This window comes from Nycticebus coucang, chromosome 22 (assembly GCF_027406575.1).
Source record: "Nycticebus coucang isolate mNycCou1 chromosome 22, mNycCou1.pri, whole genome shotgun sequence".
Taxonomy (NCBI): Eukaryota; Metazoa; Chordata; class Mammalia; order Primates; family Lorisidae; genus Nycticebus; species Nycticebus coucang.
Genome location: NC_069801.1, coordinates 47,427,522 through 47,445,600, shown reverse-complemented (window position 1 = coordinate 47,445,600; position 18,079 = coordinate 47,427,522). Strand labels below are relative to the sequence as shown.

At 35.4% G+C, this 18,079-nt stretch overlaps 1 protein-coding gene across 3 annotated transcripts in view; it reads left to right on the top strand.

Moving 5' to 3' along the window:
* The window catches only part of FAF1 (Fas associated factor 1), a 498,736-nt gene that overhangs the window by 267,958 nt on the left and 212,699 nt on the right, over positions 1–18,079 (top strand). For all 3 annotated transcript variants that reach the window (XM_053575767.1, XM_053575768.1, XM_053575766.1), the window contains one exon: positions 4,470–4,556. In XM_053575767.1, coding sequence (XP_053431742.1) covers positions 4,470–4,556 — 87 coding nt within the window. The remainder of the gene's footprint in view (positions 1–4,469; positions 4,557–18,079) is intronic.

Genomic DNA, 18,079 nt, shown 5'->3' with positions numbered 1-18,079 from the left:
TATTAAAATGTTTGATATGTGAAAAAAATCATGGGCCAGATTTCACAAATTTTTAAACGTTTATATAAATTAATAAAACTTTGAAACTGTATCACTTAGCTAGTAGTATGATGGCAAAAATCATAGTCACTCTGATAACATTTGATTGATGGAATAGTTATTTGGGAAACTAGTGGAACAGACTTCATTTTGAATGAGATCTCATAGGGGAAAATACTAATTCTTTTTTTTTTTTAAAGTGTAATATAAGAAAAGACTAAGACTTTTCTTCATCCAAAAAGAAATTCACCCAAAATGCTTGTATTGTTATTTCTCACCTGAAATATTTGCCATTTTCCTTTTTGATGTTGTCTCTGCTATATTTATTAACTCTACTGTTGTTCTCCTCTTACTTCCTTGTTATATGTATATTTAGCACTTCTTTTTTATACCTAAGATTAACTCCGCTATTTTCATGAAATCATAGGATTTTAGAGCGTTGAAAATTAGAAGTTAACGTGTTTTATTCTCTTCTAAGATTGAGTAAACTAAATCTCAGAAAGGCTTCACCAATTTGCCCACAGTAACAGCTGAGCAGAATTAGGTTTAGAAATCCAATTCTGTGCCTCATTATGCCACAACACCTCAAACTTTGTGATTTTTCTATTATTAGAATCTGTTTTCACTTGGTTAATACCTGAATAACATTTAAAATACCCTGACATGTTTTTCAGTAGTTTGACCAACATTTTCCTCTCAAGAAATGATTTCTGTTATAGCTGACAGTGTTAGCTACTGTTTTACATTCTTCAATTTGAATAGTTTAAAACAACAATTCATTTGAAGTTGAACTTCAAAATTTAGCCTTTAACTTTTCCTAAGAATTATTTTTCTAAGAAATTATGATGAAATTTAAGATAAAACAGAAAATTTAAGTTAATCAAAATTTATGGGAGATAAATATCTTGTGAACAAAAATATCTTTATAATTTTACATTGAGCAAATCATACTAAAATGATCTTTTTCCTAGTTCTGTTTCCAGCATTGAAATTTCCATAGACACTGAGGAAATATGCAGTTTCAAGTGGAATCTATTGCTAAGTATTTTACATCAATTATGGTACATAAACAGATGTTTATTAATAGTGAAAAGAAAATAATAAGAAAAAGTACCATCTCAATTCTTTACTATAAAAAGCTAATCTGATTTATATATTTTCTACATAAATAGAAATAATTGTTTCTTTTATTTTCTACGTAAATAGAAATGATTGTTTACTTTATGTAAACAATTCTTATTTGAAACAAAGGGAGAAGAAATTAATCTATCCTTTGAAAATCTAGAAAGCAAACTGGAAAATCAATTGTCAATCTGGAATTCTTGATCCAAATATAGTATAGTTTGTAACATAATTTTAATGTTCAGCCTGTAATCAAAGCATTTATTAAATTCCTTCAGAACTAATTGAAACATTTGCATAGTTTAGCAGCTTGAAATCTCATAGATTTAGAGCTTAATGCAAAACAAGAATTGAAAAGATTATGAAGGTTCAGCATAATCTTGAGCCAATGCTGATCAAAGAAAATGTGTAAAACAAAAAGGCCCTTAGGAAATGTTACCCTGTGAAGTGCCACTTGTCCTTAACTGGAATTTAGCACACTCTAAAGATGAAACTCCATTAGAAGCAGCACAATAATGGCAGCTGGGCACGCCGGCCTCAGCAGTCTAGCCTGGATGTGTGTTCTTTCTATCTTTCTCAAGTGCACTCACATCTCTCAAATCAATTACTCGTCTCCCCCCTTTCCTTTTTGCTCTCCCCCTTCTTTCTGTTCCCCTCATCTCTCTCTGTCTCTCCCTCTCTCTCCTTCCTCCCATACCTTTCCCCCTCATTCCTCCTCTCCCTTCTGTCCTTCTTTCCTCCTCCCTCTCTCCTCTTCTCTTCATCCTGCTTCCTTCTCTGAAAGAACTTCATCCGGTTCAGGATGACTTTAAATTCATGCATCATATAATACACAGCTGTATTTTATCATTCAGGTTTTCTAGAATACTAATTTTTTTAAAGAATCATTTTTACTTTTGCTTTGTGTACATTTTGGATTTTTCCTTCCCTGCAGTATTATGGTTTAAATTTTTAATTAAGTATAACCATCAATAAAGTTAATGGAATTTTAATATCTCTTCTATTAGTAAAGTCATTCATTTGGTGCATTTTTTTTATCTTATCACTTGTGCTTCATCCATGTACTGGTAAAATCTAGCTGTGGTTACAGTATTGACAGGCATGGAGTCATTTTGAAAAATCAGTTTGTTTTCACTTGAATTGTTTAGTGATTGTGGTTCAGCACAAAATTCTTTGGGCTTAATCTCAGTATACTCTGTGAATTTAGCCTTTGCATAGGAACAATTAAACATTAGCCTAATATGCTTTACATGGTACCCTCTCAGCCAAGTTCTGTCTGCATTAACCAGTTTATTCTATGACAAGTTGCTTAACAGATGTCATTCTGGGAAGAACAATGAAGCCAAATACTTGTGCAATGGCTAACATTACCCTAACTTTGATCACTTTTGTTCAGCACATCAGTCTGGCGTTGTGCTTTATAACAACATAACACTATAGCCAGAACATGCTTTTTCAGGCTTAGAATAGCAAAGGAATGTTATTCAATTCAGTGCAGTTACAGATGAGTTAATGAAAGAAGAAAATACTGTTTATTTCATAATACCTTGTTGTTGTATTTTGGAATTAAGGTGGAATTTAAAGAATCCTATTCCAAACATTTGTTTATATACTCATAGTATTTGTGTATACCTTCAAATGTAGGGGTAGGCTTGCCACTTTCCCAACAGATATAAATAAATATTTGTCCTGCTTTTATTTCAAAATAGCTGATAAAATTTGGTGTCTCTAAACAACATAATCCCAAAGTAATTTTTAAAAGGGAATTTTCTGCCTCAAAGCCTAAAGACTTCTCATACTCCTATCTATTCTCTCCCCTTTATTAATATAATGCTTTGAGTTGTGAATCACCTTTCTTCTTAAGAGCACTAATGTTTAACGTGACTAGATAGTCTCAGCTAGTGCAGGCAATCAGATTTAACCTGATTGCACTTGGTTATATTGTTGGATTGATAATGACTGATGAAAATTTCCAAACTTGATGTGACTGACTATAAACAAAATATTGCATGGTAGACTGGCCATTGCTAAGACGCTCTGAAGAAAAGCTGTTTGTTTGAATTGAGTAGGGATCAAGCTATACCCCTCAGCTCCTCAGATCTCATTTACTAAGTCTTTTTCTCCACAGGTGTACTTTAGAGATAAAAATAGATTGAGTTCTGTGTTGTGTTTTGTTTTGTTTTTCCTTTCCCTAGTGAACATATATCTCTATTTCACTGGAAGGATAACTTATATGTGTTTATGTGGAAAAAAGAGTAATGTGATAACAAAATGCTGTAATTGGAACACATGATACTTTAGACTTCTGCATTTTTAAAACATGAATGAATGCTGCTTGTTGAAGTATGAAAAACCATATTGAAGTCTTATTATAGAGCATAGTGTGGGCAACATTTCAATACTAGCCTCATTTGTTACAATAGGGTAATGATGCCATAACTAACCTGAAGAGACAGTGGTCTCTCCATTATAATAATTTGTTAATTTATTTTATTTGTGAATGAAAAATAAAATAGCATTTCTATAATCTATTTAGAAAAAAGCTGAAAGAAAGACATGATACTTCTTAATCATTGTTTAACAGAGTTTAACCTTCTAAGGCCTTATTCTAATAAGTTACCTTCTCTCCTTTTAAATTGAAAGGCACTTTATAATATTGCACATTGGGGAAAATAGCTTTTCATCTTTGACAGCATTTGCTGTATTTTCTTTTCAGGAAGGGGCTAAACAGTAAATTAATGTATGGCTCTGATGATAGTAAATATTCCATTGAAATAATTTTTAATTTGGGGTGATTTCAAAGAAAAACCACTGCTACTTTATTAACAAGTTTTTATATCTTTGAAACTAACAAGAAAAAATAAAGACAACTTCAAGTTTTTTCTCCCATGCTCCCCCCCAAATACTACTACCCTTCTCTCACCCCATAGAAACTTGAAATAGTTTGTTTGAATCATTACATACTTAAAAAATTCAATAAATTACAAACATTTATAATTGCCATCTGTCCTGAGTGAACTGTGTGCCTGTAGTTTGTTGAATTAAAAGAAACCTGAAGTTTCAAAGTCAACCAGGAGTTGAAAAATCAAGGGGAGAGGAATTTTTTTAAACTTTTATTTCATCTAGTCTTTGTGTAAAATCTGCTTTTAAATTTGATACTGTCCTTCGCGAAATTCTTCTGAGCTATCTTTTGCTTCATATTCTTGTTTTGATTCTAAAGAAAACAGGAAATACAATATACATACTGGTAACTATCATAAGTTTTGTAGTAATCCTATTTTAATTATGCTATCTCTTTCTTTTAATAGGTAAAGAGAAATGTGTATGACCTTACGAGTATCCCTGTTCGCCATCAATTATGGGAAGGCTGGCCAACTTCTGCCACAGATGACTCAGTAAGTAACAAATTCTCAGTTTCCTCCCTTTTACTTTTAGTCTAATTGGCTTTGATCATAGCAGAATCAAATGCTTTGAACTTTATAAATCAAATAATGTGAAAATAAGAGGAGTTGTAATAATTTGGGTTCACTTGCAAAACAGATATTATAAACCATCAATATCATATTATAATGTTATAGTATCAATCTCAGGAACTTGATGCTTCTTGATTTGACTTAAATTTTTCCTTGATGAGAAGAATATATTCAGATATTACTAATATTCAAATTAAAAAATTTTTTTTACCTAAGTTACAGATAAGGTCTTTCAAAATTGACCTGATCATTGTATTTAATTTTAAATCTAAATTTCTCATAGATTAGTGCTTTAAAAAATAATTTTTACAGTTAATATCAATAGCATTTAAACATACCCATAAGTTTATTAGAATAAAAACTGCAATAAAAGATTTAGTCTGTTATTTTTACCTATTATTATATTTATTCACAGGGATTTCCCTATCATAAATTTTGAAACCTTTTCTATCTCTGCCCTGGGATTTCTTTTTTTCATAAGAGCAAATTTTATTATATAAAGAAGAGACTGAAATTGTTTGGTCACTCTTCCCCATAAACTTCCTGTTCTAACCCAGATACTCTTTTTTTTTTTTTTTTTTGCAGTTTTTGGCCAGGGCTGGGTTTGAACCCGCCATCTCTGGCATACGGGGCCGGCACCCTACTCCTTTGAGCCACAGGTGCCACCCCAGATACTCATTTTTTTACAAAAAGTAAAAATAAAAGAATGTCCAGGAATTCTGAAGTTAAATCTAATTTTTAAAGTAAATGGGTCTAAAGAAGTTAGGACTCTGTAAACATCTTATAATGATGAATACTGAAATTACAATTACAGCTAAGAATGGAGCTACTTTTCCAAATTTTCCAGCAAATGTTGTTTCTGCCTGGATAATGATGACTCCTCTTTTAGCACCAACCCCATGCATTTTAATATAAAGGAATTCTCTATGGAAGACAGAAAAATTTTATGACCAGTTTGTTTATGTGGATACTGCTTGAGTCTTATTACTCTATAGTAGCGGTTCTCAACCTGTTTCATTTGTAACAATGAAAATACATCCTGCGTATCAGATATTTACATTACGATTCATGTAGCAAAATTACAGTTATGAAGTAGTAATGAAAATAATTTTATGGTTGGGGGTCACCACAATGTGAGGAACTATATTAAAGGGTCATGGCATTAGGAGGCATTAGGAAGGTTGAAAACCACTGCTTTACAGGGTAAACACTGTGCCTTTGAAACATGCTTTGTGGTTTATGAAACTTTAAAAATAATCATAAAATAGCAAAAAAAAAAAAAATAGTTTTTAATGAAACCTTCCAGGAAAAAAAAATATGTAGGTATAGCCACTTATATTTATTTCTAAAAAATGATTTTATCCTTGAGATTGTAGTCATAGTATATCATTAGAATTATTCGCTGGTTGTCCATTGCTGACGATAGTGGTTATTGGGGATTTTTGTTTTTTGTTTTGTTTTGGTTTATTTTTTGGTTTTTTGTTTTTTTTCCTGGTGAGGTTAGAAATTTGATAGAATGTGCTGCATTTATTTTTACAAAATTAGAAGAGTAATGTTCATAAATGATAGCCTACTATTTATCTGAGGAAACTTGAAGAAACCAAAAATGTTCTTAGTATTGTCTAAGTACCTATTATAAGAAATAATATTAATAGAAGAAAATAAAATTAAGATCTAAGCATGTCACTTAAATTCCTTGAGCTATAATTACCTCACTTATTTGCAACATTATTATGAGGATCAGTGATAATATATATACAGTATCTGACTCATGGTAGATAATGAATCAGTATTGTGATTAACATTAAGATAACTCAAGAAAAGATTACAGGTGTGAATTGGCTAATTTAAATAATGAAATGTCTGCAGTTTGCTCCAAAATAACCTGTGGGTGGCGGGAGAGAGTGAGGATAGAGGTAAGCCAAATCAGGCATCTATTGATCATTGTTGAATCAGGGTGGAGTGTATATTGGAATTATTACTCTGTTCTTTCGACTTTTGTATATATTTGAAATTTTTCACAATAAAAAGCTTAAAGCAAAAATAATCTGGTTTAGGAGCACAGGTGTAAGGTAGTACAGAAAATCTAGAAATACGGATTTTAACAGGGTTGGAAAAACCAACTGCTTATGGACTCCCACACTTGTAGAAACTAGACTGAAACAGGTTTATTAGATGCCAGTTCCAAGAATAGTAGGCATATTTAATAAAATATGATCACTTCTTCTGTCTGTAATATAGCGTCTTACGCATTTTAGGTGCTGATTCATTGAATTGATTTGGCACCGTCCCTCTCCTCCCCTCCCCTTTTTCCTTTGTTTCCTTTCTTTCTTAAGAGTGACAGAGTCTGGCTCAGTCACTCAAGTTGGAGTACTGTGGCACGATCATAGCTCATTGTAGTCTCTGGCTAAACTATCCCTCCTACCTTGCCTCCTCAGTAGCTAGGACTATAGAATGGCCACCGCCATATATAGCTGCTGAGTTTTCAATTTTTTTTTTAGATGCGGGGTCTCACTATGTTGCCCAGGATGGTCATGAACTGACACACCATTTGAGACCTGTTTTTTTTTGTTTTTTTTTTTTTTGTAGAGACAGAGTCTCACTTTATGGCCCTCTGCAGAGTGCCGTGGCCTCACACAGCTCACAGCAACCTCCAACTCCTGGGCTTAAGTGATTCTTTTTTTTTTTTTTTGTAGAGACAGAGTCTCACTTTATGGCCCTCAGTAGAGTGCTGTGGCCTCATACAGCTCACAGCAACCTCCAACTCCTGGGCTTAAGCGATTCTCTTGCCTCAGCCTCCCGAGTAGCTGGGACTACAGGCGCCCGCCACAGCACCCGGCTATTTTTTTTTTTTGGTTGCAGTTCAGCCGGGGCCGGGTTTGAACCTGCCACCCTCGGTATATGGGGCCGGCGCCTTACCGACTGAGCCACAGGTGCTGCCCCTTAAGCGATTCTTTTGCCTCAGCCTCCCAAGTAGCTGGGACTACTGGTGCCCGCCACAACACCCAGCTATTTTTTATTTGGTTGCAGTTCAGCTGGGGCCGGGTTTGAACCCGCCACCCTCGGTATATGGGGCTGGCGCCCTACCAACTGAGCCACAGGCGCTGCCCTGAGACCTGTTTTTTAATGATTTTTATAACATTTAATTTTTGAGCAAAGAGTTGTAATACAGTTTCATTACTACAGGAAAATCTGGAAAGCAGCTAAGGCTTTCCAGACTGTAATGTTACCTATTGCTGTGTCTAAACAGCTTACAGAAGAGGGAATCCCCACTAAGAACTTTGATTCCTTTTGCCTCATTATTCATGTTTTCACCTTGTCTCAGAACCTGTGAAGTGGTGCTCCCCCCACACCTCCCCAGAGCAAATGTTATCACTTTGGCAGGATACTGCCTTGAGCTGCATGATTTGATACAACAAAGGTGTTCAGGGCCAAGCTGCTTTTAACTGGTGCTACAGCAGATACACTAGCTCCCTTACTTGAGTTTAGATAAAAATGGCTTGTAACTGTGGTCCTTTAAGGAGATACAGCCAAATAAGTGTCATTAAAACCTTTTTTTCATTAGGACTATAAAACTCATAAAACTGGTGCTTGTAATCTATATTGTTGCAGGCAGTCGTGGTTTTATACTTACTGAAATCACTCAAGTGGAGGCATCTGCTACAAAACAAGATAGTCCTCACAGCTTAGGGCATGAATTGGGTACAGCTGAGAAATGTCAGCTGTGTAAACAGCCTGAAATGTGTTACCAACAAAAATATGATTAATTTCTTTCCAAGACAGTGTGCCATAACTTAATACTTAGAATGGTTTAACTTTCAGAGAAAGCACCTGAACATTTCCTTCTCAGTGCCAGAGTAGAAGATTGCTTATAAAGGTCATTAAAAGTGGGGTTAGTTTATACTTTTCCTCCTTAGTTGCAGAAATTTGTGTGGCTTTGAATATACAGTAGCTTTAGATACCATATGGCTTCTGTGAATGAAAATACCATAAATCAAGAAGTGAATGGATTTGGAATGATGAAAATCTAAATATGATAGTAGGTTGTGGTAGAAGTTACAAATCTCTAAATTTTCTAAAAGTCATTTAATTGAACACTTAAAATGAATAATTTTTATAGCATGTATTTATGCTTCAATGAAGCTATTCTTTAAAAAGTTAATGAAAAACGAGACCAAAATACTTTTTCATTTGTGTTTTTACACTGCATGAGAAATACTATGCAATAACATAGGAGATATTTTCTTCAGTATATTTCTCATTAACCTTTGACTTACTAAAAAGAACAAAGAAATAGGCTTCTTATAATCAAATTCTTGTATCATCTTGATTCTCTTATTAACCTGGTAGACTTTAGTTTTCTGGTACTTTCAAGCTACTCAGTGAAATCAACAATCACTCCGAACATTGTTACCCATCTCCCTTCACAGTTAAAATATTTTCTTTGCTGTGGTTTTACTATAATGGAATATGGGATACTGTATGAATTGTCAATAACTTTTTCAGTTCCTTTTGCACCCTTTCATCAGGAAAATAGGTATCTAAAGCTTCACCAGTAGGGGAATGTTTTCATGCTGTGACAGTTCAGCTGTGAGAACAAGGAGTTGCAAGTAGGCAAAATCTCACTTTACACTCTAATAAGGACACACTTGGTTTCCAGAGAGTAGAAATAATTTTAGCACTGTGAACTATGTTTAGACACCTTATTATAATGTAGACCATTTGAACATATGTAGCTTTTCAAATTCCATTTAATTCTTTCTTTAATAAGGGAAGAAAAATCCTCTAATTTTAATATTTTTTTGTTGTATGTCTTTTTTTTTCTTTTGAGACTACTAATGGTCTTCCACTGTTCTATCATCAGCTAAGAAATACTTATGATTTGAAAAATTAAGAATTTTGTAATCAGAGGTCTTTGGTCATGTGTTAGGAGACAGAAAGCTACTTACTAAATATTTTCATATTGAGAATGTGAGATCACTTATAAGCAAAACCATTACATAGTGGCCTTTCTGTAAAATAAAAATACAGCAGAACCTCTGTATGTATAAACTGGTCAACATACAGAGTTGGTCAACATAAGGAAGTAGGCCTACTGTACTGATATGTATATGTGGTGCATGTCTGGTCTATGTAAATTAGGTCAACTTAAGGAGGTGGTCAATGTAGGGAGGTTCTATTGTAAAACAAGACAAAAATCCACGTGTACTCTTAAATAGAAGTAAATCTGTGAATAAGGGAATGTCACTTGCTTTGATCCTTCTGATGGGGACCATTTTTATCTGTGACTTCCCTCTGGCATTTTATGTTTAGCAGGTGTCTAGTTGTGAACATTATCCTGACACAGTACCCCCATATTATAGAAGCTATGGTCCAAATGCTGAGTCTTGCAGTTACTATATACTTAACCATACTATAGTTATCAACTGAGTAAATTCATAAGCCTCTGTTCCAGTGATTCTATTCATTGTTGCAAAGTTAATATTTCTAAAGTACAACATGAATCACATTCAGCCCTGCTTACTTATTTTAAATGGCAACCCAATACCTGCTGATTTATTACAGATTTTTATGCTGATATTCAAAACCTTTCATTCTTTGGTCTGAAACTTTCCTTCCAGGTTTATTTTCCCATAAAGGCCCAAAATAAATGCTCTCTATATATTTGTTGAATGAATGATTGAATATTATACCTTATGTGCCTCAACTTTAGCTAGATACTCATCTTGCTATTCCTCAGATATACTTGTTGCTTTCTCCCAGTCTGTGTCATATTTTTCCTTACCCTGAGAATATCAACAATTATCTCTTTCCTTCCAATTTTTTTTTTTTTTTCAGTTTTTGGCTGGGGCCAGGTTTGAACCCACTACCTCTGGTATATGGGGCCAGTACCCTACTCCTTGAGCCACAGGCGCCACCCTTCCTTCACAATCTTTAAGAAACCCTGCCTATGTCCCTCTTCCCACGGTCCCTTCTCCAGTCATCTTAGAAATTATTTTATACTTCTATTCTTATATTTACATTTCTTTTTCACTTTTTTCTCCTTTTGTTCTTTTTTTTTTTTTTTAAAGACAGGGTTTGCTCTGTCACTCAGGTTGGAGTATAATGGCATGACCATAGCTCATTACAACCTTGAAATTTTGATTTCAAGCAATCAGGAGATTGCTCAAGAGATCAAATTTTGATCTCTCTTCCTGCCTCAGCCTTCAAAGTAGCTAGGGCTGCAGGCCTGGCTAATTTTAAAAATTTTTTGTAGAGAGAGTATCTTGCTATGGTGCCCAAGCTGGTTTTAAACTCCTGTCCTCAAGTGATCCTCTCCCCTCAGACTCCCCAAGGGCCGAGATAATAGGCTTGAGCCACCATGCCCCACTTCCTTTGTTCTTTCTTTCCTTCATTCTTCCCTTACTTCCTCATATCTGACTCTTGTCATTTAACCGTATGAATAATCACAGACAACTTAACCTCTCTGGATCTCAGTCTCCAAAACTGAAGAACAGGGTAATACTCAAAAGTTATTATGAAGACTAAAGGCATCAGTAGTTACAAGGATAGTTACTTTTAGTTTTATTTTGAAGATTAAAGTAGTCAGTACTAGAAAAACTGTCTACCATTGTTAACCTTTAGCTATTACTGGTTTTCACTCATCTATCTGTTCATTCACTTGACATTTAAGGAACAACTCTTACAGACCAGTAACTTGCTTGGCCCTTAAAGTTGTAGGGTAAGGCCTTGCTTCTCAAGGATTGAAGAGTATGTCGGGGGACAGATATATAAACAAACAGTAACACTAGTAGATGAACTAATACATGCCCACATAAGAGAAAAACTCAATTCAAGTTTGGGGGAGTGGAGGGAAGGATAGAAGAAGAGGGAGGAGGATTGGTATGCTCCAACCTAATGGGCACAACGTAAGGGTATATGGCACACCTCCTAGGTGTAAGACACAGCTATAACAGGGCCCTCACCTAACAAACGCAAACATTGCAACCTAATCATTTGTACCCTCATATTAATCAGAAATAAAAAATATATGTTGACAGTTGAAATTTATATAAATGTAATGGGATTATAGAAGAGGGAAGAACTAATTTTGGTAACAGATGGTGGTGGTAAAAAAATTGTTTTCCAGAGAAAAGGGACATTTGATCCCTTTTTAATTTGTATACTTGCATTCCTCCCTTTTGTAAATTCTAAATGTTGGAAGTAGGAACCGTCTTCCTCATGTTTGTGTGTTCTGCAGTATAAAACATACTGTTTCATGCATTCATTTATTTAAATTGTTCAGAGCTCTACTAAGTTGACATCTATGATAATTAAACAACTAAAGGATCAATTTGTGTGATTATAGTAACTTTGTAAACTTTTTGAGAATCAGATTATTTTCTTTCTAATAAAAATTAAATTATCAGAACTAATTTTTTTTTAGATGGCAAATGGGATAACAAATTTAAGAGAAGGGGAATGTACATTACTGGTTGATTTGTACCAACCAGTATGTATGCACATGGGGGAAGATAAAGAGGAGAGCAGGGCAAGGGAGGAGAGAGAAAGAGAGAAAACAGGTGAGCAGACTAATCCAAGCTCACTGAATCCCAGCATTACAAAGACTAAACAGATGGAAAGAACAGCTTTGAATGCAATAGAAGAAAGTTTGGGTTTAAAAGGAAAGAAAAGTTCTGAAATGAACTGTACCTGCAACAGAGAGAATGAGTTACTTAATAGAGTTTCAGTTTCTAGGTTTTGTTTGTTTGTTTCTTTTGAGACAGAGTCACATTCTGCCACCCTGGGTAGAGTGCCCTGGCATCAGAACTCGCAGCAACCTCAAACTCTTGGGCTCCCAAGTCTCCCAAGTAGCTGGGACTACAGGAACCTGTTACAATGCCCCGCCAACTTTTATATTTTTAGTAGAGATGAGGTCTCCCTCTTGCTCAGGCTGTTCTTAAACTCCTGAGTTCAAACAGCCCACCCGCCTCAGCCTCCCAAAGTGCTAGGACTACAGGCGTGAGCCACTGTGTCCAGGTAAGTTTTAGTTTCTTTATCTGCAAATTAATTGGAAATGATATAGATTAAATGGATTAACATATCAGATTGAACTATATGAAATTGTCATTTTATAAGGACAAAAATGATTGCATATTAGCAATTTCATATGGTTTTTAGCTAATATGTAAAAAGCACATAATATGAAGAGGTTGGTGATTATGATCTGTGGGCCCAAATCCCACCTACCATCTGTTTTTGTCAATAATATTTTGTGGGGATACATTCATACTCATTTGTTTATGTATTTTACCTAACTGCCTTCATACTATAGTGGCAAAGATGTCTAGTTGCAACAAAGAGCATATAGCCCACAAAGCTTGAAATATCTACTGTCTGGCCCTTTTCAGAAAAAGTTTGTAAACCCCAGTGTAATGTTTGGCATTTAATAGGCATTCAACAAACATTAACTTCCTTTCCCTTGAGTAAGCACCTTCTTTATATTGCATACTCAAGCAGAACCAGAACCATTCTTTGAGTAGCTTCAAGGTCATCTTATGCTATTTAAATTACTTTGTTAGCCTATCCTAGGGCAGATAGATTCAAGCAGTCTTTGAACATTTTCACTGGCTTTTTCTTTATTTGGCAAGGTCATGGATAATGTTGCTTCTGATAGTGGTGAGACTCAGTAGCTTCAGAGGGTTCATTGCCCTTGTCAACATATAGAGTCTTTTACAAATAACACAGGCAAAGACTAAACAGACAGAAAGAACAGCTTTGAATGCAATAGAAGGAAGTTTGGGTTTAAAAGGAAAGAAAAGTTATGAAATGAACTCTATCTGGAACAGAGAGAAGGAGAAGTTTGAGAGTGTGGTTGAAGCACCCAAGGGACGTGTTCACTCAGTAAATTTGAGGGAGAACACAACAAAAGTGAAACAGCCCTGTAGTAAACTTTTGAGCACTGAGATCTGATGCTGTGGCTTTTGATTTTGGTTTATAAAATCCCAAACCTGTGTACTGCTGTTTCTGCCCATGAAGGAATAACTGCTCTGGAATTTTCCCTCCCTGTGTAAACAACAGGAAGACAGAATAAAATACATAGAACAACTGTTTTCAGATACTAGACAAGCAGTGCGGGACTCTAATGAAAGAAACAAATGAGTCAGATAAACAAAAACTGAATTTGGTGCCAGCAAATCTACACTACCAGAAACATTAAAGGAAATTCTTTAGGCAGAAGGTAAAAGGAATTTGATGGTGTACCTTGTGACAAGACCGGGAGAAGTTCAGGCCAAATTTAATGAAAGGGGACAGAGACCTGCCTGGGCAGGGCAAAGATGGTGTCTGCACTGAGGGTGGTTGGAGGCCTTTTTTGATATGGGGTATACGGGAAGCAAGATTCCACAGCTGGCTGGAAGGTTCTGGTGGGCCAGGGTCTTTCTGGCTAAACTCTTGGGGTAGGGCCAGATAAGCCTTTTGTTCTAGGAGGGGAAGAGGAGCAGAGGAGGAGGGAAGAGAAGAGAAGAGAAAGGGATAGGGCTCATGTGGGCCCTCCTTAGGCCCCTAATGAAAGGAAAATGATACCAGATGGAAACTTGAATCTACAGAGAAGAATGAGAGTACCAGTAATGATAAATAAGTGGTTAAATATAAAAGACATTTTTCATTATGTTTTTAATATATTAAAGATAATTTTTAAAGGAAAAAGACTAACAAGCAATATGGTGTTTTTAACATATAAAAGTAAAATGTATGACAACAGCAGCACATAAAACAGAAAGGAGTACTGTACATTATAATTCCTGCATTGTGTGTGAAGTGGTATAATATTAATTAAAGGTAGTCTTTGAAGTTAAAATTGCATTTTGTAAATCTTAGAGCAGCCACTAAAGAAATGATACAAGGAAGTATAACTAATAAACCATTAAAGGAGATAAAATGCAGTACTAAAAAAGAAAGGTAGGAAAAAGGGAAGAAAGAAAAGATAGATTTAATACAAAACAAATAGCACAATGGTTTAGAGCTACCCATATTGTTTTTTTTTTTTTATTGTTGGGGATTCATTGAGGGTACAATAAGCCAGGTTACACTGATTGCAACTGTTAGGTAAAGTCCCTCTTGCAATCATGTCTTGCCCCCATAAAATGTGACACACACTAAGGCCCCACCCTCCTCCCTCCATCCCTCTTTCTGCTTCCCCCCCCATAACCTTAATTGTCATTAATTGTCCTCATATCAGAGCCACCCATATTGTTAATTACAGTAACTATAATTTAAAAGGCAGAGATTATGAAACTGAACTTTAAAAAGCAAGATTCAACTATATGCTGCCTACAAGAAATAGTTTAAATGACGACAGGTTAATCCATTGTCAACATTCTTTCACTAAATAAGTGGAAAAATATTTGCCATGCAGGTGCTAAGCATAAGAAAGCTGTAATGACTTTATGACATCAGGAAAGTTATAGAACAAAGAATATTATTAGGATTAAAGAGAGAGTTTTATGATAATTAAAAGGTCAGCTCATCAAGAAGAGACAATGATCCTAAATGTGTATGTACCTAATAAGTTTCAAAATATATGAAGGAAAAACTGATTAGACCAAAATAATACACCAGGTTGTAATTATAGTTAGTGATTTCACATTCTTTTCATAGTAGTTTACAAAAAAGTAATAGGTAAGGATATAGAAGATTTGAGCAACATTATTAATCAGCTTGAGGTAATTGGTGTTTATAGACACTTCACCTAACAGTAGCAGAATATACATTCTTTTTAAGTATGTGTCGTACTTGCAAAGGTAAACTATACTCTGGGCCATGAATAAAGTCTCACTGCATGTTAGAGGATAATAATGAGTATTACCATTGACTAAAGCAAAACCAAATTACATATCAACAATATAATGGTACCTGAAGGTCCCCAAATATTTAAAAGAACATATTTAAAAAAAAAATAAAATCCATGAGTCGAAATCACACAGACTGGAAACATTTCAAACTGAATGGAAATATAGAATATAAAAATTTGTAGGAAGCAACTCAAATAGTGTTTTGAGGGGATTTATAGCTTTAAATACTTATATTGGAATAGGAGACCCGGGCGGCGCCTGTGGCTCAGTAGGTAGGGTGCCGGCCCCATGTTCCGAGGGTGGCAGGTTCTAACCCGGTCCCAGCCAAACTGCAACAAAAAATAGCCAGGTGTTGTGACGGGCACCTGTGGTCCCAGCTACTCGGGAGGCTGAGGCAAGAGAATCACCTAATCCCAGGAGTTGGAGGTTGCTGTGAGCTGTGATGCCACGGGGTACTCTACCCAGGGCAATAAAGTGATACTCTGTCTCTTTAAAAAAAAAAAGGAGACCCCCCAAATCAATGACCTCATCTTCTACCTTAAGAAGACAGAAAAAGAACAAATTAAATCCAAGTAAGTGAAATGATATAATAAAGATAAGAGCAGAAATCAATGAAATAAAAAACAAAGAGTAGACAAAATCTTTGACCAAATGCTGACTCCTGGAAAAGATTGATTAAATTGATAAACTTCTAGGTCAGTGGTTCTCAACCTTCCTAATGCTGTGACCCTTTCATACAGTTCCTGTGGGTTGTGACCCACAGGTTGAGAACTGCTGTTCTAGCTAGACTGATCAAGATAAAAAGAAACCAATGACCCTTGCCAGCAACTGAAGAGGAGACAGTCCTACAAATCATACAGACATTTAGAAGATTAAAAGGAAATATGATGAATAAACTTTTGCCAATAAATTCTACAATTAAGACAAAATGGGCAAGTTGTTTAAAAGACTCAAATTACTGAATTGAACCAAGAAGAAATAGAATATGAAAATTGCTCAATTATAATTTAAAAAAATTGAATTTGTAATTAAAATTTTTCACACAACACAAACATTAGGACCAGATGATGTTAATCCGGCAAACTCTACCAAACATTAATGAGAGGTTAAGGACCAAAAATGAGAGATTATTCCAAGACGTGAATAAAAGGAATCAGAGTCCAGGTTCTGTGTGGTCAACAGAGTGGCCTTTAGCAAGTGGGCTGAATGCAAAAAAGAAGTCAGCACATGGGTTAAGGTAAATGGGAATATAAGAGATCAGAGGGGTAGGAATTGATGCATTCATTTCTTCCCTGATGGTAAAGAGTGGTCCAGGTCCACGGAGGGCATCCCCACTCACGAGACACTGGACAGGCAAGTCTGACCCACTGGGGTTAGTCCGAGACTGGTGCCGGATTTAGGAGGCATAGACTTACTGGAGTTTTTTGGCCCAGAGTGGAGAGAGGGAAGAGAAGTTAAAACGGCTCAGAAAGGGATTATATACAAATGCTTAAAAGGCCTAGAAATAGAGGAAGAGGGAGAGAGGAGTTGGAGTGGAGTTAAAAGGGCTCAGAAGCAGTTAGAGACAAATGCTCACCTCACTATTAAATAGATGAATTCTGGGCGGGGTTGAAAGGGTCTCCCATTTCCCTTCATCTCTTAGGAACAAGAGTCTGTCTAGTTAGGAGTAGGTCTGTGTATATTGCTTGGCTCCCCCAGGGGGCTTCTCCCATCCTGGGTTTCAGCACCAGAATGAAAGGACTTCTATAAATGAAAGGAGTCCAGGTTCTGTGTGGGCAAGATGGCCTTTATTTCACTTGAGTGCAAATGGGCTGAATCCAAAAAGAAGTCAGAACGCGGGTTAAGGCAGATGGGAATATAAGAGTTTGGAGGGGTAGGGATTGCCACATTCATTCCTTCTTGTGTGGGATGTTTGTTTCTATTTGGTCAGGTCCCTACATTTGGTACTATCAATTAAAGGCAAATTAATATCAATCCTATACAGATTCTTTCCCAACATATTTTATGAGACTATTGTTTTACGTTACCAAAATTGGTCAGAGACAGAAATACATTAAAGGTGCAACAGTGGACTATCAATCAATGTAATTAATTTTATTAACAAAATTAATGAGAATATATGCATAACCAGATGAATAGATCCTGGAAAAACATTCAGTGATATTTAGCATATATTCATGATAAAAATCAGTCAGCAAGGTAGTGAGACAAAATGCTACTGCTGCTTTGAAACACAGTGGCAGCTTAGAAAATTAAATATTCACTTAATATATAATATATAACTGCCAGGTATTTTACCCAAGGGGAATGAAAACATATATCCTCACAAAGATTTGTATGTGAATTTGTTATAGGCTTTATTTATAACAGCATACAAACAGAAGCAACCAAAATGTCCATCAGCTGGTGACTAATAAATTGTGATATATCCACACAATGGACTGCTACTCTAAATTAAGAGAAACTGATATATATATCTATATATACATATAGATATAGATATATATAAAAACACTTATCTAAGTGAATGAGACAGACACAAAAGACACTATGTGATTTCATTTATTTTCACTTGATCTTAGCTAAAAGGCCCAGAAGCAAAGATTTCACTTA